General features: G+C 39.3%; 1 protein-coding gene across 1 annotated transcript in view; it reads left to right on the top strand.

Moving 5' to 3' along the window:
- The window catches only part of LOC135205254 (uncharacterized), a 157,271-nt gene that overhangs the window by 102,232 nt on the left and 31,884 nt on the right, over positions 1 to 23,155 (top strand). The window contains 5 exon segments of the mRNA XM_064235604.1: positions 290 to 450; positions 15,575 to 15,607; positions 19,227 to 19,430; positions 19,666 to 19,868; positions 23,092 to 23,155. Of these exon segments, the coding sequence (XP_064091674.1) occupies positions 290 to 450; positions 15,575 to 15,607; positions 19,227 to 19,430; positions 19,666 to 19,868; positions 23,092 to 23,155 (665 nt within the window).

The following is a 23,155-nucleotide window of genomic DNA, read 5'->3' as shown; positions in this document are numbered from 1 at the left end:
ATATATTTTAACAACTGTACTTGGATATGATAGATGGATATGATATTTACCCAAGCCTGGTAAATGTCACTTAAAATTACACATTTTTTTTCATGGCTATTTTTCATCCCCTCCCATTTTGTGTAGTATTAACCCTTTTCTCTTGAAGTCATGTAAGGAAATTGATTATTTTTGTTATTATGAGTATCATTTAGTTTAACCAGACCCCAGAAAGGAAAAGTTTGTACATATACTGTATTACTTTATTAGGCATGATACATTATGTAATTTTTTGTTCTCTGATCTCCAGTATCGCCTTCCAAGGTTTCCAAGGAACTTGATCCCACAGAGAATATTACTGAGTCAGGAATTCCTTGTACAGCATATGATGGGGAGGCTGCTGATTGTAATAGCCAAGGTGCTTCACCTAGCCATGATATTGTCAAGGCAGAAGACTACAGTTTAGATATGGTAAATATGAACATTACTGTATATGTCAGGGTTCTTTTTATGAGTTTTAGAACATTTCATCTATGAGAGAGTAAGGTACCGAGTTATTTTTAATGTGCACCATAATCTTTGAAGCTTGGATTTCAAGTCAAAGGCCACTGTGGCCTTGTTCCATATGGACAGGGTTCATCTTTGAATATAATAATAATAATAATTTTTATATAATGGGAGGTTGTATTTGGTGTAGCTTTTGAGTAATGGAGGTCATCATGAAAATCTTCCTATTCAGGTTTTGAAAAGTTAATTGTATGTTGATAGAACAGTAGTATGTAGTGTAATCTTTAGTAGGAATGTAATCTTTAGGAGGAATGTATATGTAAGGAGACAAACATGGGAGAAAATGAAAGGGAAAGGTGAATTCTTATCACAATTCTGGAATGTGTAGATGTCATTGTGCTCCCAATAACATTTGAGGCCAACACCACATTCATGCAGTGCAGCATGAAAAATGTTAGATTGAAGAAATTATAATATAACAAGAATCTATGTCCTTTCCTCTAATTACCAGTTGGTACCACTTAGACATAATTTTGGTTTGTAATTCATATGAACACAAGATTTATAATGATTAGCTTTGATGGGATTGCATTTGAGAACCACTGTCAAAGGCAATGAAAAATTTTGATTGGTGAGAACAAGACTTTTGCATTGGCAGTCTCGGGCTTTGTTTATTTACTCTATCTGCCATTTTAAGCAGGTTTCACTCTGCATTCTTTTTTTTTAACATCAAAAGATGTCTTGAACAGGTCTGGCTGTGCCCACCTCCTTCACCCCTATTAGCAGTCCCCTGTTGCCTCCTTGTGCTATTTTAATCAGACTCCAGCAGTTGGTAGAGAAATTCCACATGGGCTGACACTCCATAATGAACCACAAAACACATACAGACACACTAAAAGCACAACAGGAATCATGGGCTTTGTGAAAAAACCAGCTTGGGAGGAGGAGAGCAAAAGCAAACATCCGCTTTCCAAGGGGGTTGAAGAAAGACTAAAAGTGACACAGGGTTCAAGTGTGGTCTCTAACCAGCTTCCACCTCATCTATGCTTTTGATGTCAGGTGCCAAAGATTCATTGCATATAGAGCAGTTTTTTGTTATTGTTTTTAACTGGTTTCCAGCTGGTGCCAGAAGATTTATTCTAATGTTAAGACCGAAGGTTTGTTAGCTATGAAAAATACAAATGAATGAAAAAATTTTCATTTTTGTCTCATGCATTATCAGTCATGGGACAGGAGTTGATTTTGAGGGAGAAGTAGCATTGGAATTATTCCAGAGCCAAGGTTCAAGTCAAGATGTGAAGGCAAAGCATTAAAAGATGGGAACAGAGATGAAATTGAATAAAAAGAATGAATATGAACTGTAGGATAATGAACCAAAGGAGGAACTAAATGAAAATATATCGCAAAGGGTTGGGAGATTCCTTAGAAGATGGATAATGGTTAATCTTAAGGACCATCAGAATTCCTGAGCAGTTTGTTCAAGGCAGTTATTCGAGGCCATTTGAAAAAGAGTAACAACACCCAGAAATAATGGTCCGCTGGTACGATCGCTAATGTTGTGACATGCTGCTCAGATGTTGTGAGTTTTGCAGCTTCCCTAAGGCGATGAAAAAATATCACTGGCTCTGTATCATGATCAGAAGGTTGAAACCAACATTCATTGGAAGCTTCAATTTCAAGTTGGTGGCCCCGTGTGCTTGTTCCGTGTGAATAGGTTTCATCTACCAAAATAATAATAAGTGAAAAGAGACTGAGGAATAAACAAAAATCTGTGATTTCTATATGAAGTCTGGGCTTCAGTAAGCAGCTAAGACATGAGTACTTAAGAAGAATGGAGAGAAATTTTAAAAAATTGTGACACAATGCAGAATCGTGGCTGGAGTGCTTTGGGAAGATCACATTTCAAATGAAGCTTCTGGGAGATATGGTATGTACATTGAGTCTAGCATATCTTTTGAAATCTCAAAGACTAAATGCAATAAGAAAAGGAGAGGAACTGGAGAATAGTAGTAGATATGGAAAATAGCAGATCAAACACCAGGGAAGGTTTTAGGACAAGTGGCCAAGGACACCTGGCCAGGCCATCATATTGAAAGTATTGAAATAAATTTTTACTTATGATAGCTTCTATTTAGCAATATATCTAGTTAGGTTTTTTAAGTAAAAGAAAAATAAGTGGAAGCTAAATTTTATTATTAAGCAATATTTATTGAAATACATACACAGATCATAATAAATAACAGCAAAAGTTTAAAAAAGTTATGAGCAATTCCTCTTTTTTTAACTTTACGGGCAGCCTTTGACTAGCAATGAGCTGTTCGTAATAAAGATCTCATCCTTGTTGCACCCTTTTCAAACCATCTACTGACAAAGTGCCTAGCCATTGTAGACAAAGTAACTTCTGATAAATAAACAGAGAGAGAGAGAGAGAATTTGTAATTTTTTGTCTTCTCACAGATGTTACAACACCGGCCAGTTAGGCGCGGCTAGGTAACCCCATTCCCCAGTGGGGAGACCAACAACTTCAAGGAAAAGGGTAGTGATGAAGGCCTATACCAGATAGGAATATGGCAGGATCTGGGCTTTTAGTTTAAAGGTGTTAGCCTTGGTGATTATGATTATTTTACATTGGATGAATTTTTTACTCTGGATGATCTGTACAAAAAGGTCAGCATGTAACATTGTTCAACTCTGTTTATTTTGGTCAAATACCTGCTGTTCCCATCAGTTAGCTTCTCCAAGATCGTGACATCTGGATCCTTAGCCAAGAGAGCTTTTGTATTGTTGTTGTTTATGCTTTTCCATCATTGTCTCACAGGGTGACCTGGTTCAGCTCAATAAAGAGGTAAGAAAAATGTATAGAAGGCATTCCCCGCTTACTTGCAGCATTGGTCAATGGTTATCCGGTTTTACACCACTTGTCTAGAAACGTCATTAACTGGATTTTCGGAGGCAATCTCTGCTTAGCAGCAGTCCTGATCTCTGGTTAACGGCGCTGTCGAGCGGGTTATAGTGCTATTATTGCCGATTTTCTGTTGGCGGCACTCGGCCAGGAATGGAATCTCCATTAACCATGGACTGCCTACCTTGTTGGTAGTGCCTGGTGCTATGTCCAGTATCTGATACTGGTTAGAAGGCTTCAGAAGGTGTCTGCTCAATTATCTGATCCTGACTCTCCTTGGTTGTGAAGATGTGGCTGCTCTAAGTGCTGTCATTGCAAATAGGATAAACTTATTGTCTGGTAATGATTAAGTAAACAAAACGAGGATGCCTTTAGGGAGGTTAGCTTCAAGATAGTAAACATTCAAAGCCTCTCATTTGGAGGGGATTGTATCAACTGTGACTTGTGATATGAATCATCATTTTGTCCCTTAGAGTTCACTTTGATGTCTCCAGAGTTTGAGAATGAGTATAGTTCATCATGGATTAGCACAATAGCTGCTTTAGAGATTGACACTCAGATGTGGAAGAGGAAAAACAAAATGATTTAGATGGGCAGAAAGGGGAAACCAGCTTTTTCAATGAGATTTGCCAGAAGCAGAAATCACAGGATTTTTGTGAGCATTCTTGAAGATGGAGAAATATTCTGAATTTTCCTCTTAATACACTGGGAATGGTAGTACAACACCATTGTCCAGGCTTTACCCACACACCATCACCATCACCTCAGCTCAGTCACTGTTTTCAATGAGCCTCCTTTGGATGTTTCTATTGAATGGCTCATTTTGTGATTGGTTTTGTTAGTTGTTTTATAGACAGATGCCTTTCCTGACACTCTACCCTAACTATTTATCTGGGTATGAGACCAGCATTGATGGGATGGGATTGGCTAAATTCCTGGCTTTACCACAAAATGACACTCCTTGATTGGGCACCTATTTTCAGGAAAGGTGCTGTATTATTGGTATATAGTCATTGTTCATGAGTATTCTCTTGTTATTTTCATAATTTTGTTGAATTCCTTCAGAAAACTTGGTGCTTACTCTTCAGTGGAAGACCCAACCATGTTTTTCAGTCTTGAACCAGGTCTGAAAATTGTCAAGTTACCTTGTATCATTCATTAAGGCATTATTTCCACCCACCAAGATAGGTATGTCTTTTGCGTAAGTCTTGAATTATTCCTGTGAACTACTAGTAGTCGTTTACACAGTACTGTCAGGAAATGCTCTATAAGGTTGTTTTTTTTATTTCTTGGCTGTGGTGCCCCTTGTCAATTTGGGCCCTTATTACTAACTTTTAAAATTCTTTTCCCATCCCAAACCCTAAGGAAAGGCAATTTTTTTTTTCATCCATATATAAATATTCTCTTGTTTTACCAAAAGCTTTTCATCTCAAGGTAAAACCCTTATGATTAATCTTGTCTGTTACTTTGTGTAGCAATTTTGGGCAGAATGGATCTCATTACCGTAATCAAGTTTGGGCATTCGGAGCCTGGTAACAATTAAAAAAATTTTTAACCAAAACCAGTATCATGGTGTCAGATCATTTCCATTAGTGTAACGTATGCGGTTGGAACCGAGATTGAGATGTAATAAGAGAAATATTTCATTAGCAACTCGTGGTTTAACACTTGTATTGATTGGTATGTGTTCATCTTTGTGTTAAGCTGTAGGTTCACAAGTATGCAGTGATATAGCAGTTTTGACACATCACATTTCATCAACTTGTAGTGCTACTTTGACTACTTAATTGCATATAAGTGATATACAGTATTATGATAATAATACTGTTATTATTTATTACACATATTGTTTCGTATCAGTATCCATGATACAAAGTGATGTACTGAGCGTCTTTGTTGAGTGCACTCACAGTGTAACACTATTTTAGTGAAACTCACTAATTTGCCTCTTTTAACTTTTTATTTTGGTTGCAACTTATTATGGCATTATTGTACTGTATTCTGTAAAGTTCTATATGTATATTATACTTATAATACGTACAGTATAATATGCATCATGTACTGTACCTATGCAGGTCATGCAAATGTAGGGTAATTGGAAAGAAAGTTCAAGTTTTCTATTTTAAAATGGTAATTTTCGGTCATGAAGCAATTTGGGGGGAATTATATATCAAAGGCCATTCACATAATGTTAAATTATCTTTAGTTACTGTATTGATGGAATATAAGACCCCCTCTCCTATTCTAATATAGCTGCAGTATGGCAGAAAAACTAACAATACATATTACTAGGACAACAGGATAAGACGTGCATCTGCTTATGAACTTTCAGAGATATGAACAACAGCAATTGTAAATTAAAACTAGTTTGATATTATTATATTATAAAATGCAGCACAGTACTATTATGTATGTGGCTTCTGTATGGAAAAACATAATTGATACTGTATGTAGTGACTCTTGAGTACGTATATCGAATTGGGCTTACAAACAATTCATGATACGAACTGCCATTTGGAACATAACTTCTTTGTAAGTAGAGGATCGTCTGTATAGACAATCCCTGGTTATCAGCGATCCAGTTTTATAACGCTTGTCTAGCGACAAAAATCTGCAAATTTTGCTGCCAGTAAGTCGAATTCAGTAAAGTTAGATTCAAGAAGGTACTCTTTTTAAGTGGAGTTGATATGTAAGCTTAGTCTACAAGGCTAGCCTGCATGTGTATACTGACATGCATGTATTGCATTTAGTAAACTATGTTGTTGATGTGCTGTATTCTGTATTATGAACAAAGATAATTTTTATGTATGCAACTTACCAGGTAGTTACATAGCTATAGTTTCTAAAACCGTGAGCGGCTAGAATTTTTGAAATTCGCGGTAGCGCTAGTTTGTTTTGGTCAGGTGATACCCCCTGCCCACTATCGGGGGTGTGAGGAACCAACACCGTACGAAAATCAGTTGTTTCTGCCAGCTGGTTTCAGTAGTCAGCGGAATTTTTTGAATTCTTTACCGTCGCTCATTGTTGGAGTTATTTGGTGTGAAGTACTCTTAAAATACTGGTAGCTTTTGTTTTTGGTGATTAGCTATTTAGGAATTAAAATAGTTTTAAATATTTTTGCACTGAAATTAACTAGTTTTGAATTGGTCTACTTAATGTCAGACACTAGTACATCTGGGGTTAAGTATTGCAGTAAAGGCTGCAATACTAGGATTGCTAAAGCTTGTAATGATCGACATTCAGTTTGAACAGGTTGTAAGGGACAGACTAGTACGCCAGATCAAACGTGGAGAATGTATTAATTGGGATCAAAGAACTTGGAAGATCTTGGCTCTCTCACACCCGTACCCGATGCTGTGGCCAATTTTCGATCATGCTCCAAGCAATGGAGAAATTAGGAGCGTCCATGAAAACCCTAATGGACAAGGTAAGTGGTGAAGTGAGTGTAAGTGCAAGTGTTGTGGAGGAGGTGGTTGTTCGGCCCACTGATTCTCCTAGGCAAAGGTCCCTGTCAAACTCCCCAGAACCTGGGAGGAGGCATACTGGTAGCCCAAGGGAGGTCAGTGGGGTTTGCCCACGAGCAGTCACCCCCTCAGGCAATTCTGTTGACAAATCCCAGATCGCAACAGAGTGCCATTGGAGAGGCATCTAAACGAGTACCGCTTTCGTCTAGTGCTTCCAGCTCCGGGGAGTCCTCTCCCAGGCCCCAGTGGCGATTCCATGACGAGTCCTGTCCATTGAAGAGGAGGGCATGTAAGTTGTCTCCCTCTCCAGTCCCCTGTAAAAAGGCTAGCCCTTTCCAAAAAGAACAGCCTTCGTATAGTTTTTGGGACTCTCCGGAGAGATTCTCTCAGGATAAGGCAGGAGAGGGACGTCGTAGTGGGAGGATCACATCCTCAAGTCTAAGTCGTTATCAAGAAGTCTTCCTCTGGCAGACTTTCGGAGGTGAAGAGTATGGGGAAGAATAAACTTCTGGAGATATCTTCAGCACCTGTCCATACCTCTAATGCTGAAGGACAGGTAAGGCCCCCCACCAGTCTCTCCTGTAATTCATGAGACTCCTGGGATACAGGTTCAACGTTCGGAGTATGAGAACCCACCGTCTCCCGAGTGCCCATTGGCACCACAGTTTGCCCGCACGCCAGGGCAGCCTTTGGCGCCCGGAACTTCCGCAGCGACACTAGAGCAACCTTTGGCTCCTGAGCATCTATTGGCGCCCGGGAATACAGTTGCGACCGAGCGTCCATTAGCACCTGAACGTCCACCAGCTCCCGAGCGTCCGCTAGCGCCCGAGCATCCACTAGCGCCGACTAGGGCCCGAGCATTCACAGATGGACCAGTATGAAGTGCTCAGACAGTCTGTCATCAATTTCAGCTTCGGGCTTACCGACAGGATCTCAGGTGATGGCTCCCCCCCAATCCTTCTTTGTCAGCCATCCAGAACAAGTTGGACAGCATTTTGGGCTTGATTCAATCTGCGGTGCCCCCAGTCCAACCTATAGAGAATTTATCACCTATTTCTTCAGCCAAAGAAAAAGAGAAAGGAGAAGAGGAGGATAAAGAGTCTTCTCTCACTGCATACAAAGCCTTGCTTTTTTTACTTCATTGAAAATTTTTTGGATTCGTTCTCGCCAGTGACTCCCACGTCACCAGTGTCTTCTTACATGAGAGGTAATCAGGAAGACACCAGGAAATTACCCAAACTAGGACTGTCCTTTTCGTTAAAGGAAACTAACCTTTGGCTTGAGGATAAGAGGGATCAAGGCAAAGTTAACTTCAGCTTCCCTCCTTGTCTTTCAACGAGGAGACATTTATGTTACGAAACCGGAGAAGCTCTCTCTTTGGGTGTCTGCCTCCGCCCAGGGAGACTTCTCCGCGCTTATTGACTCGGCGAGAAGATCAGCTTTCAACTCGGCCAAGATCATGTTTACGGCGTCAGAATTAGATCACCTAATTAAAAATATCTTTAGGGTATTTGAAGTTATTAGTTTCCTGGACTGGACAGTAGGAGCCTTGGGGCATAAACTCAAGAGTTATTCCATGTTGAATGAGGAAGCCTTTGCAGACATTTCGGGAGTGATCTCCTGTTTAGATAAGGGGATTAGACGGGTCCATGGAACTAGCCTCTTTCTTCATGTTAGGCATCCTAAAGAAGAAAGAACTGTGGTGTTCTTTTACATCTAAGGGAGTATCTCGTACTCAAAAGTCTGCCTTACTGTATTTGCCTTTGGATATGAAGCGCCTGTTTCCAGAGGAGACAGTAGTGCTAGTTGCCTCCAAATTGCAGAAGAAAGCAACACAGGATCTTTTCTCGCAATCCACTAAACGTACTAGAGAAAATATTCCTAGTGTACGTCCCTCGCCAGCCAGCCGAGGACAACCCTTTCAGGGCAGGGGATTCGGTAGATATTTCCCAAGATCAAGGGGTAGAGCACGTTTCACCCTTAGAGCTATTAAAAAATCCTCAACCAACCCCTCGACCAAGAAGTAATGTATCAGTCCTTCATGCACCAGTAGGAGCAAGACTCCATCAATTTTGGGAAGAATGGGAAGCAAGATGGTGGAGCCTTGGATCGTAAAGGTTTTAAGAGAAGGATATGATATTCCGTTCAAGAGAAACCCACCGTTATCAGGCTCTCGATAGCTTTTACAGCTTACTCAGAAAATTCAAAGAAATTCATTGCCCTTTCGGAAGAGGTTTTGTCCCTCTTGCAAAAGAAGACAATAGAGTTAGTAGAGGAGCCACTAACCACAGGTTTTTACAATCGTCTGTTCATTGTTCCCAAGTCATCGGGGGGATGGAGACCCGTATTGGACGTAAACACGCTGAACCAATGTGTGCAGAAGACAAAGTTCAAGATGGAGACAAATCACTCTATTCTTTCATATCCGTCATGGGGATTGGATGATCTCCATTGATATGGAGGACGCATATTTTCACATTCAAATACACCAAAACTCTTAAGAGGTTTCTGCGTTTTGTCTTCAGGAGCAAAATATACCAGTTCAGAGCACTGTGTTACGGGCTTTCGACCGCACCACAAGTGTTCACCCGAGTGCTAGCTCCCATTGCAAAATGGTTACATCTAGTCGAGATAAGGATATCCCTTTACTTGGACGATTGGCTTCTCCTGTCACAAATGAAGGAGAGGTGCATGGAGGACCTTCAGAAAACCCTGACTTTAGCTCAGGAATTAGGACTCTTAATAAACAGACAAAAGTTCCAGTTACTCCCCAATCAGGAACTAGTCTATTTGGGGACGAGAATCAACTCAGCAAGTTTTCTGGCTTTTCCATCTCCACAAAGAATCGAGTCATGACTACAGAAGGTAGAGAAATTTCTAGTTCTCCAGGAATGCTCTGCAAAGGAATGGATGAGTCTTTTGGGCACACTATCCTCAATAGAACAGTTCGTGACACTAGGGAGACTGCATATAAGGAACCTACAGTTCTTCCTCAGGGCGAACTGGAACAGGAAGAAGTTTCCGGACTCTCTTATGTTCCGTATCACACAAGAAATAAAGGAGGACCTGCAATGGTGGAAGTTAAGAGACAGACTTGCAGAAGGGAGATCCCTCCTCCCGCTGAGCCCCAACCTAGTGTTCTTTTCAGATGCATCAGATCAAGGTTGGGGAGCGATTCTGGGAAAAAAGGAAGTATCAGGCATTTGGAATGCACAACAAAAACATTGGCATATAAATCGGAAGGAACTGACCACCATCCACTAGGGATTGTTGAAGATTGTGGACAAAGTTCACAACTAAGTAGTGGCGATACATTCTGACAGACACACACTCGTTTTCTCTTCGCGAGATGACAAGGAGCCTGCTGTTATGGGCGAATTGGAATCACACCACATTAATAACAAGGTTCGTTTAGGGAAAATTCAATGTACTCGCAGACAAACTAAGCCGCAGGAGGCAAGTACTTCACACAAAATGGATGATGAACCCAGTGGTATGCCTCGAGTTGTGGAAACTCTGGGGGAAACCTATGATAGATCTGTTTGCCACAACAAGAAACCATCGTCTCCCCCTTTACTGTTCACCAGCCCTGGACCCGAAAGCATGGTCGACAGATGCGATGCTTTTGGCTTGGTCGAACAAGGGCTTGTACGCCTTTCTCCCATTCAAAATGGTGAGAGAAGTCCTCAACAAATTCGGCACACATCACAATGTTTCGATGACTCATTGCTCCATTCTGGGCAGTGCAGGAATGGTTCCCAGATCTTTTAGACCTAGTGGATTGGCCAAGGTTACTTCCTCAGAGAACAGATCTACTCAGACAACCCCACTTCAGAAGATTCCATCAAGGACTATCCACTCTGTCCCTAACTCCGGCAACTCTTACGAGCGAAGGGGTTTTCAAGACAAGCGGCGAGAGCTATCACTCATTACAGAAGGGAATCCTCAAGTAAAGTCTACCAGGCAAAGTGGACTGTGTTTAGAGCCTGGTGTAAAGAACATAATGTTTCGTCTTCTAAAACAACTATAACATAAATAGCAGATTTTCTGTTAAATCTGAGAACAGATAGGAATCTGTCTACTGCGACTATCAAAGGTTTTAAGGCAAGGTTGGGATCTGTTTTCAAGCACAGATGATTGGAAGTATCAACGAATAGAGATCTTGCAGATCTCATTAAATCCTACGATATAGAAAAACCCAAAGGTTCGAAGATATTATCTTGGAACCTAGATGTACTACTTAAATGGCTATCGAAAACTCCGTGTGAGCCGTTGCAAAGAGCATCGTTGAGAGATTTGACGAGAAAGACCCTATTCCTAGTAGCCCTGTCTACAGCTAAAGGGGTGAGTGAAATAATGCCATGGACAAGAGAATAGGATTTGCACAGGGTAATGCGGTTTGCACATTAACCTTGGGGTTTTTAGCAAAAAAAGATATTCTTTCCAAACCGTGGCCGCGTTCGTTCATTATCAAAAACCTCATGGACTTAGTAGGACCGGAAGAAGAAGAGAGGTTACTCTGCCCGGTCAGAGCTCTGAAATGTTATTTACAAAGGACAAGAGAAAATTAGGGGCCTTTCCGATTGCTTATGGTGTTCGGTAAGTGTAATTGTAGATGCTCATTCACAAGTGAAAGAAACCGACCGTAATAAACTTGAAGTGAAAGCTCACGAGGTAAGAGCAGTGGCAACCTCTCTCTCATTTAAACACAATCTCTCTTTGGACTCGATTATACAAGCAACGTATTGGAAATGTAAATCAGTGGTTGCCTCGCATTACTTACGTGATATTGAAACAGTCTATGAAAATTGCAGTACCCTGGGTCTGTATTTAGTGGCTGGCACAGCAGTGGGTAAGGGTGTGTAGGAAGTCATACCTTCCTAGCCTATCTTTTCTCCTTGTATGAGGTTGTAGAGTTTTAGGGGAGCCTGGAGGTACTATGGATGTACTAGGAGTACCCTTCAGTAAAGACATGCATATCAGTAAGTTACATACATAAAAATTGCCTTTTTATGATAAAATAAGATTTTATGTATATTTACCAAGTAGTTACAAGATCAAAGCCCACCCTCCTCCCTTCACATGGATAATAGGGCATGTACAACTGATTTTTATACGGTGTTGGTTCCTTGCTCCCCCGATAGTGGGCGGGGGGGTATCACCTGACCAAAACAAACTAGTGCTACCACGAATTTCAAAAATTTTAGCTGCCGATGGTTTTAGAAACTATAGCTATGTAACTACTTGGTAAGTATACATAAAATCTTATTTTACCGTAAAAATGTCATTTTTGACAGAGAAATGCCCAATTCTTTATGACAAAAGATACTGTAACAGTGAGATAGTTAGATAGATAATTTTATTGACCACAGACTTTAGGACAATCATAATTACATTAAGTATCATTTGATCCAAAATACAATAGCTTGAAGCACTAAGAGCTTTGCAACAATATGTGCAACTCTTTATTTCTAATACCAATATAGTAGTTAAACAAATATTAAAGAAAATATTTTTACCTTGACTCACATGAAAAAAACACCAATGAAAGAATGCTAGTACAGAGATAATAATTTATGTATAATAGTACATTCCACGCCATAATCAGTTCTACTCAACCTAAGGTTATTTACAGTTGTGACATTATAATGTTGTCTTATTTGTAACGAAAGAGGGCAACTTTAAATTAAGTGACCCTGTCTGAACCTGGCCACAAGAGCATAACCTATGCTCCGACAGTTCCAGTGCCCCCTTCTCAACTGCGAGTAAATGAGCACTCAAACACATTTTTGTCCAGTATATGCACTTAATTTCATTAACGTCAACAATTTTCTTAGCATAAATATCATGTGCAACAAACTCCGGGTTAAGTAACTTGTAAAAAGCCAATCTTTTTTACATCGAGTCTTTAATTTGTCCTTACACGATATACAAACCCTCGGTCCTTTACGATAGGAATTACTTAAGGTGTAGCCTAGACACAACCGCTGAATTCTTTAACAAGGCGGTTTGGTAGTTAACTACTGTTCCGGTCATTGGTAGTCCCTCCTACCGGGCGTAAACATTCCGATTTGCTTTTGACCATCTTCGTGGAAGGACATGTTTTCACTGCTCTCTACTCGACTTGTTCGCTGTTTTCTTCAATCTTCTATCCCAGTGGGCTTATTCCTTTTTACTATTGTATAATTGGTTGTGTAAGAGTTTGAGATAAACATCCAACAAACCCTTGATTTGCAACACTGTTGCCCTCTGCCCCCCAGCCGCCACTGCCCCAGGGTAGACGACAAGAAGTGCAGAAAGATCTGTGCTTCTCTGGAAGTTGATCCCCACTCCCTTTGTACCTTCTGCCGAGGGAATGAATGCAATGTTGAAGTTATGTGTGCTGAGTGTTCCCTTTGGTCCGTTGCTTAGTGGGGAAGTTTGCCGGGAGGAGATTTTTGAGGAAATCTAAACCTGTTGTGGGGGGGGGGGGGGGGGGGGGGGGGGGGGGGGGGGGGGGAGTAGTTTGCACCCAACCACTCCAAACGTTGTGAATCCCTTGTTTTCCTACCTCTCTCCTGGCAACCATCCTGTACTCTGTACTCTCTGCCACCCCTTTGGGGGAGGCTTCTCTCTCCACTTCCTCCTCCAAGGAGGTAACAGGAGCGGGGCGGCTGCAGATGTGGACCTGGATAGCACTCCTCTTAGGGTCTCTGCTCACTTCGAAGGTTCTCCTTCGGAGCAAGGAGGGACCCCCCAAACCGACTTCTGCAGGTGAGGTGCCGGGACTAGGCCAGGCATGGTCTTCCCTGGGATTCGTGGGATCTTTTGTAGAGGCACTGCTGGTCCATCTAAACTGAGCATTCAGCAGTGCTGCTACTCACACCGTAGCCACCACCACCACGGCTATCGTGACCCAGCCCGGCTACTACACGTCGTAACACCTGGTATGGTTGCACAATCCCACGAGCGTGTCCTTTTCAGTGTTGGTTGGTTGACATCATATGGCCTTCAATCCACCTATTGATGCCCCCAGTACCAACTTTGGCAGCTTCCAGGTTTCCTGCTCCTCCCTTGTTTCCCATGGCTATGACAGGGATGCCAGTGCCAGCTGTACCTGCTGTTTGCATGCTGCTGACCATGCACCAGAACACAGCTCCTCTAACTGGACAGAATTGCATCTCGTCTCGTACGGTATGCATGAGCGTGACTTTGGAGTGACTGGCTGTTGTTTCATCTCTTTCATCCCACTCATTCCCTTCAGGTAGAGAGTAATACGGACCATTATATGCTTGACCGAGCAACCGATGCAGACACATTCTCCCTCATAGTAAACCCAGAAGACTGACTATGAGCGTGCAGTTCTTTAACTCCGATCAAAAGTCAGTGACTGGATTCCCTTCCTCGCTCGTACGACCAGGAAGGAAATCTCAGGTAGGCTGAATCCCAGTTGGTTCACTGGAGATCATTCAGATTCCACCCACCAATCGGTGAGTCTTCATATCGTAAAGGACCTAGGGTTTGTATGTCGCGTAGGAACAAAACACAATTTCTGAAAGTAAATTGTATTTTTCTTAACTATACAAACCTGAGGTCCTTTACACTAACTGCCTACCTCATGCCACCCCTCAATCTGCCTCCTCGGCCAAAAGCAAATTGGAATGTTTACGTCCAGTTGGAGGACTACCAATGACCAGACTGGTAGTTAACTACTGAACCACCTTGTTAAAGAATTCAGTGGGTATGTCCAGGCTACGCCTTAATTAATTCCTATCATAAAGGACCTCAGGTTTGTATAACTAGGAAAAATACAATTTACTTACAAAGATTGTGATTTTTGTACACATCAGATGATTAGCCTCTTTTACATCATCTCTGTTTACAGTAGTTAAGTTGTTAACGTATCTTGATAATGAATCATTATATTCCAGTGCTATGCACATTGCATGAATCAGTGGGTCATCTTTCATTGTAATTCTTCCAAGGTGAGCAGAAGCGCAGCAAAGCTCATTGCTGTGTATAGTTTCAGTGTTTTGTGTCTGCTGTTTAGTGCAAAAATTGTGTCATTTGTAGTCTCAGCAGATGGATTTAAGAACGCTTCATGCTACCGTCATAGTTTGGTGAGCAGAGAATAATTTTTGGTTTAAGGTAAAAAACACTGACAAATAGTTAATGTTTATTAAAAATGAATGACGAAATGACACCAGGATACTCGCACTATGGTACTTTTTAGGAGTTCTCTCATGCAGTTGGCTAGCTTGAATAATTGACATCCCTTTGGTTCTAAGGGTGCCAGTTTTGAGGGATTTTACTGTAATGATAATAGTAGTATGAAAAATAATGATGATATTTGAGCAAATGCTGGTAATACGTATTATAGTAATACATATCAAAGTTTGGCTAGATACAAATACTTATCGTCTATGGGGTAAGGATAAATGTTAGCCTACCAGATACCTCAGCTTTGCATGTAATTAGAACTCTGGTGCATATTTTGAACCAATTTTTGGGGAATAAGCGGGGTCTTATGTGCCATCTAATACATTAATCTTTGCTAGTTGCAGCTGTATAAGATTTGAATTATTTTTTTGTATATATACTGTCTTGTATATTTCTTTTTATTGCTATATATTTTTGTGGAAGATTAGATGGTGATATGAAGCAGAAGTGAGGTTAGTGTTCAAATTAATCGTTAAGAACTGTTTAGTCATCAATAACTCCATTTTTTCTGTATGCCCTCTAGGAATTTGAAGGAGAGAATTTTGCTATAGATCCGGTAAGAGTGTTTGAGTATTCATCTCTCTATTATTTAACTAAATCCCATTAGCAGGTATCTTAGGGAACTGAGCATGTTCAGTGAATGGTGCCACATGATCATATCCTGGTGTAGTACATTAGTGGCATGATTGTAAAACTGAAACATTTCAAACACTAGAGTTACTTGAGATGTAGCATAAACAAATATGTATCACCCTAGCAAGTTTTAGTTTTCAGTTTTTTCACCAAGTTTGTGTGTATGGTAATTTCCCACAAAATTTAAACAGTATCTCGAATTGCATCTACCTAAAATGTACGCACTTATCAAAAGGCTGTAAATGTGTACAAAACTCACACCTGTATGCATTTTGTTCTTGCACCAAAGCTACCACTCAGTGACGATCAGCAATATTTCCTATCGTTTTTATATCTGATGTAAACTTTGGTATATTTTGTTTGATTTTACTGAAATGTATTATTAGTTATTGTGTAATAAGTACAAAGAAAATTTTCTTTCAATTGTATAAGACTTGAGTTTTATCAAAGCAGTAATGAAAGTTTTCAAAACCCAGTTCATAAAGTTATACTAAAATACAATCAGACAGAATATGCATAAGTGGTCTTTTCATAATATATCTCCTGGATGTAAAGAGCTGATGGTCCCAAGAGCTCTTTCCTTCTTTTAAGTCCCTGGCTGTTTTGTTGCCTCATCCCATTTTTGGATATATATGACTTGTAGCTCCCCAATACTACACTGCCTACCCTTCAGTTCCCTATTTTGTTGTTCCCTTTCATAAGACATAAGTTTGAGACTTCACATCAGGGAAATGGCCCTGCATGTGGATTCTATGTACTCTGGGGAGATGTCTCCAGTTTGCTTACAGTACAGGCAGTCCCCAGTTTTGGGGGGGTGGGGGTTCCTGTTGCCGGCAGGGCCCTGTAAGACAAAAATTGCCTTAACCTAAATCATCATAATTATAATGGGAATAAATAGCAACACTGCTGTTAGTCCGGGTCACAGCACCATGAGGCAAGCGCCTTAAGTCCGGAACGACTTAACCCGAACCTGGTGTACCTGGGGACTGCCTGCTAAAGGCATTAAGCTTCAAGATGTTTAATAATTTGTGACATGGACTTTCTGAATCAGGAGTAAAACTTACACTTTGTTTTGTCCATTTTATGTTTGATTTTATTTTACCAAAATAGCTGTTGGTGCTTGTACAAGCATTTCAGTTTTTGTTTTTGACAGATTCACTAATGTTTCAGTATCATTATTAGGCACTGAAAGGAAAAACATGTCTTTAGAATACTTGTGGACTGATATTTAAGGACAAAAATTTATTAGCCTGTTCTGATTTTGTCACACAAAATGTCAAGTTTGTTCACTGTGTGACATCTTGGAAAGGCTCAGGCTAGTGTGTATCTAGCTTCAATCATGTGAGATAAATCTGTTTGTTGATGAAGATGTGAAAATTTACAGATTGCTATGACTTTGACAAAGTGTTTTAAAATTATCAGAACCTATTGCTGATGACTGGAAGTTGAACTGAATTTTAGTTTAATGATTTATTTCATACCACCATAAGTGTTATATATTATTATATAACTAAAGGATAGATGTCAGAAGGAAATAGGGAAGTTTTCTGGCTTATGGTTATTTTACAAAAATCACTTCATTTCATGGTTTATTCAAGTAGAGCTGTATTATATAATTAACTTTTCTAACTTATATGATGTAATAAAAATAAATTAATTTCAATTGTAATCACTAGAACTGGATCTAATAATTAGCAAGGTGCATTCAATAAAATGATTAGGACGTAACTATATGTATGTTATTTTACAAAATGATGTATTACATTGAAGCCTTGGTTCTCAAAGTTAATCCATTCCAGAAGGCTGTTTCAAAACTGATTTTTTTGAAAATCAAATCATTTTTTTCCATAATAAATCATGCAAGTTGGATCGACCCACTCCAGACACAAGAATTGTACATTTTAAAGTATTCTAACCTAGAGTTTATAGATAAAATTCACAACAGTATAATAAACAGAATACATAAATATATGAAATAAGTGAAAATGTGATTAAGTTCACCCATAGAGTAGTCAATGGTATCATTAGGCGGTGAGGAAAGTGAAGGGTTGGAGATGTTATCAATTCTAGTATCAGCTCTTGTTTGATTTTTTTTTTTTATCAAGAGGTCAACTTGCAAGTGCTTTGCTTATTTGAAAATGATGGTGTGAGTACTTCACCCTGTTTTTCATGTATCCAAATAAACAACCATTTTTCTATCTCGTCATTTGTCTGTGTTCTTGTTTTGTAACCACCATCATCCACAATTCAACGTCAGCTCCTTTGATGGCCTCTGTATTTTTTAGTATGTTACAAATCATAAACTTTGAATGACTGAACTGTGCAGCAAGATCAGATGCACAAACAGCACTTTCATACTTTTCTTTGAGATCTTTTTTCACCTGTCTGGGCTCTTAACAACTTTCTTTTAGGGTTTGCTGCTATCACTACCCTTCTTTACCCCCAAGGTGGCATATTTAACAAGAGTACTATTTAAAAAAGCATGAATATGTACCACGAACTGTAGCACAGATGTGCATTGAACGATAGTGTTGGCCAGGTCTTCAATTACCTTTTGTCCTTTGTTTTTGTTTTAGAAGTGTGGCTGAGGGCTGCACCTCATACAGGTTCAGACCTGTTATACAGATCCCAGCAAACACTTGACAACTGAGATTTTCTTTTTTTCATTGACATTATATTTGAGAACTGCATTGTTTTATGTGGAAGACTTTCAAGAACTCAAGTTCCACTGTATAAAATTGCACAGTGATATAGTAGGTACTTGACTTATGGCAGGGGATCTGTCCCAGCACCCGCGCCTTAAGTTGGTTTCCACCATAAGTCTGTGTTTTGCCATTATCAGCGCCATAACGTGATGTTGCATCAAGTTACAGCTCTGCAAGATCCAATCCTCCATAAGTCGGTGATGTACTGTACACTGGAGCAGTAGTAATATATGCTAGTAATGCTTTTAACAATGATATATTGTTAACAATTTTGAAATTTTGTCTTGCTAATGAAATCCATAGAATATCTTTGTCAATTCCAGCCCCAACTTTCAAGTTTTGTTATTTTAGGAGTTTACAAATTCAATTCTTTTTTGTTCAGTTACTGGAGTCAGAAGTGTTTTAAAATGATGATAATTTGGGGCAGTTATTATCTGTCAGTTTTTCATCTTCATTCTTGCTAATGATCACTTTATACAGTGTATAAATTGGAAGCCCCTTTTTGTAAGTAGTACACAGGTAAATCAGTATAATCAACCCTTTTTTTCAACATCAGAATTGTGGTACAGATATTCCTGTTCTCATATGATATACAAGTCGGAAATTTAGGAAGACAATTTAAGTTTGGCTGTATGTAGTTATAGTGTTTCTTGTTTTTGTTTTATGTTACTTTTTCTTCTCCAAAAGGAAATGTTTGATTTAGAAAAGTTTTCTGTTTGGGGTTAAGGAAGTTTTGTTGTTACTAGTTTACATGTTTTTAAGGATTTTAGACATTTTAAAATAGTAGGTTAAACTTAAAAAATAATTGCCATCACATAATCATGTGTTTATCTACAGGATACGCTTACTAGCAAGTTGCTGAATCTGTCCTCTGCAGCAGACATTGATTTAGAGTCAAAATTGGATCTTGTTGAAGGAAATACAGAATTTGCTGTTGAGGGAATTGAGGGGACCTGGTTTGATGATAATTTTTGGGCATCGTCAGACAACAAGAAAAAGCAGCAACAGTTGAAAGCAGAGGAAGAAAGGATAGCTGCCGAGGTATTTGGTTTTTAATGAAATTTTGCCCGTTGTTCATAATTGGTAGCATATTCTTCTTAATTATTTGTATTAAAATGTGCAATCAGTTTGAACGCTTACATGTAATATTGATAAACTGTTCTTTATACAGTGTTTTTATATGATATAGTAATGTTACATACAAAGTATTTCTAAATAAGAATTATTGTTGTTATCTGGAAGTTTGACATAACGTAATGATAATAAATAACTTCAGATTGCACGGCTAGAAGAGTTGCAGCGGCTCCAAGAGCAGTACCCTGGCTTGGTGATACGTGAAGTACCTAACAAACCGCCACCTCCCTACACGCCACCTCCATCGTCACCTTCACCCACTCAGTCCATGCCTCCTGCCTATAGACCTGCTTCTCCAGAGGGTCAGGCGGCTCCTGAAGTGCAGGCACCTTCCAGTGCTGTTAGGTGTGTCTTTTATTTTATTTTGGAGCTTTTGTCAATATTGAGCAAAATACAAATTGCTATAGAAATTCTAATTCATGGAATTTTGGTAAATAATCAGGAAAAATAGTTGGCTTCAAGTAAAGCTCATTTTCTACAAACCCATTGATCATATAATGGCCTATGAAATGATCCAGTCACACTAACTTGAAAAGATCTTGCTCCTTTGGCCCCATGAGGGAAAAAAGCAACATTTGTCTGTCTCAACCCTCATCTTGGAGAGTATAGGGAAGGGAGAAGAGCATTGGAAGTACGTATAAGATTAATAACTTTATATGACAAAAGTTTTATTGTAAATACACTGCTTGTTATTGCAAGCCATTAATTATAAAATAGCCTGACTTATGTTGTAGGAGTGAAGACAGTGCAGATTAGTGGGAGAGGAGAGTAGACATAGGTGCGAGAAATCCAGTCCTAGCAGTGACCAGCAGTGGCGCATTCAGAATCTTTGGGAGTCTCTGATAGTGATGGATTTGCAATGATGAATTTATTCCCAAAGCTGTAAACAGTCACAGGAATGAAATCATGAAAGGGATGAGGATATTCTAACTTTGATCCCTCCCAACTAGTAACACATGACACTACAACAATTGGTCCCAGTGAGAAAAACATCATGAGATTTGTACTTGATATCACGAAGTAAAATCTAGCAAGCATCTTCCAACTCAAGGTAGGACTACACCATGGATCAATATTGAGTCCCTGGTCAGTCTCAAGCTAAATGTAATAGCTGAGTTTGTAAGGGAAGAACCCCTGGTGTAAGTTCTCTGCTGAAGACGTTATTTGCTGAAAGTAAAACAAGCAGCTAGAGTGAAACCTAGATAGATGAAGATCTATGTTAGAGTAGAGGGATGAAGCCAAGTTGAAAAGACTGAATATGTGGCAAATTAGGTTGATGATGACCAGCAGGCCACGATCAATCTGGTAGAAGTGAGCATTAAGGGCGTGTTGTAAGTAATTTAGATCATAATAAATGCTGAGGGTGATATGTATGAAGAGGTTAACCATAGAATTCAAGCCAGATGGAGTAATTTATCAGCTTTACTCAGTGGCAAGAGATCTCTATTAGGCTTGAAGGCCAGAGTACACAAGTTGAATGAAAGATCTGCTATGCTGTTTTGAGCCAAGAGTGGCACTACTGAAGAAAATGGAACAAAATAAGTTAGACCTGGCAGAACTGAGGACACTCACATGGAAGAGTTGAGTGATGAGAAGGAATGGTGTAAGAAATGAACATATCAGGGGGGTCATATAAACAAATGGAAAAATCAAATACAGTCCAAGAGTCAAGATTTAGATGGTTTGCGCACCTGACGAGGGGAGAGATGATGAGCCACATGTTGCAGGACAGATCATGGAAATGGAGGTGCTAGGGACATGAAGGAGAGAAAGGCATAAGAGATGATGACAGGACTGCATTCAAGAGTAGTCACCGCAAAAAAACTCTGCACATCCACTTCAAATGAACAAAAATGAGAACAATGTTATAAAAACAGAAAATAATAGGCAAAGTTTTTGTTGTATTACCTTTTATATTCAATATTTTTACATTTCTCCATTATTTTGATGTGTATCTCTTAATCTTTTTTGTCATAGAATGAGCTAAATCTTTTAAAATATGTACTGCGCATTCATTTCTTCAAACCAAAATTTCCTGATCTCAGGATGTTTTACAAGTTTGTATCTTGATGCATAGCAATTCAGCACTATGAACGATGTAGAAACAGGATTCGTCACTGAATACTGTATAACTCTTTCCCAGTCTTTTTCAGTCCAATACAGATATCTTCTCTTCAAAATTTCCTTCACTTCATCTTCATATCATTAGAAAGGAAAGGCATCTTTGCTGCAACATGAGACGGGAGACCAAGGTCTTCCTGTAAATGATGATGTAGAGTTCTTTTAGATATGTTACCAAGTAAAATGAGAGTTTCTGCTGGCATTGATGGGTGTTTCATAACAATCCTTTTCATTATATTGTCTGTCCTTTCAGTCATCCTTCTTAGTCTTCCAGAGCCTTTTTTTTTCCATTGCAATGCAGTTTCTAAGACAGCCGTTTAGGCACAGTTGTGTCATGGCGACTAATTTTGGCAATGCCCATCTCTCTTGCTATGGCTCTCATCGAATACCCAGCTCTCCATAACGTAACAAGCTTGGTGTTATTTACAGTTAATAAAGATTTTTTAGTCATATTTAATCATTAAGTGAGCAAGAGCGCCAAATGTAGCAGTAACGAACTAGGAGGTTATGCCTGGAACAACTGAGTCTACATCATCTACATCCACCTCGTTTGCTAACTTGTCCTCCCCCGATAGTCTAGACAGATGAGACGCTACTGCCATACTGTTGACAATACCAAACATATAAAATTAGGAAATACAGACTGTTAATGCAAGGAATCACAGAAAAAGTCTGACCACATATTTCATCATGTAATGGGGTTTGGTTCAAAGTCTATTTGTGGTAACTGTACATGAGAGAAAAAGAAATAAACAAAAGGTGGACATGAGATAAGGAAAGCTAGAAAGGGCTTCTTGAAAACAGCAGCCCCAACTGAGGATAAGCTGAGAAGAAGAAATGCATAAGCACTGTGGATATCTATCAATACTTACCGCCCATGAACCATGTCTTCCTGGCTAAACCTAAATGTCCACATTGAGGCGTAGATATTGTAGTGTTTGCATTGTGAGAAAGATAGTTTAATGTTATGCTGAATGCTGTACATAATGTGAACAGACCATTAGAACAGATATGGAGTACAATGAGTGATGAATAATGACTTACAGGTGAAAACCCTATATCTTGACTAACTCTTACAGGATTTATAACATTCCAAGTAAACGTGATAAAAATTCAAGAAAAATGCATTAAATAGGATAATTGGTATCACTTATTGCTAGTAATAATAGTTATGGCCAGCAGTACAACCATCAAGGAAGAAAAACAAGTGTATGCAGAAAAGATTATAAAATTATCTGTAGTAGGGTATATACAGATTGGTGGCATCAGCAGTTCTTGCAAGATATGCAAGAATTTTGTTCACTATCATCTTTTCACATATTTTATAGCAAAAATTAGAAAGGGTTCAATATTACTTTATCTTTTTTTTCTGTTGAATATACAGTAACATATTGTTATGAACATACAATTAAAATAGCAGTTAATGTAAGGATTGTTTTATTTCCAGCATGCCACACCGTTTGAGTAAAGCAGATTTGCGCAAGTTAGCGACGGAAATCTTCCACGTAGTG

This window comes from Macrobrachium nipponense, chromosome 49 (assembly GCF_015104395.2).
Source record: "Macrobrachium nipponense isolate FS-2020 chromosome 49, ASM1510439v2, whole genome shotgun sequence".
NCBI classification, from domain to species: Eukaryota; Metazoa; Arthropoda; class Malacostraca; order Decapoda; family Palaemonidae; genus Macrobrachium; species Macrobrachium nipponense.
Note: the sequence above shows the minus strand (reverse complement) of the source record. Positions and strands in the feature narration are given on the sequence as shown.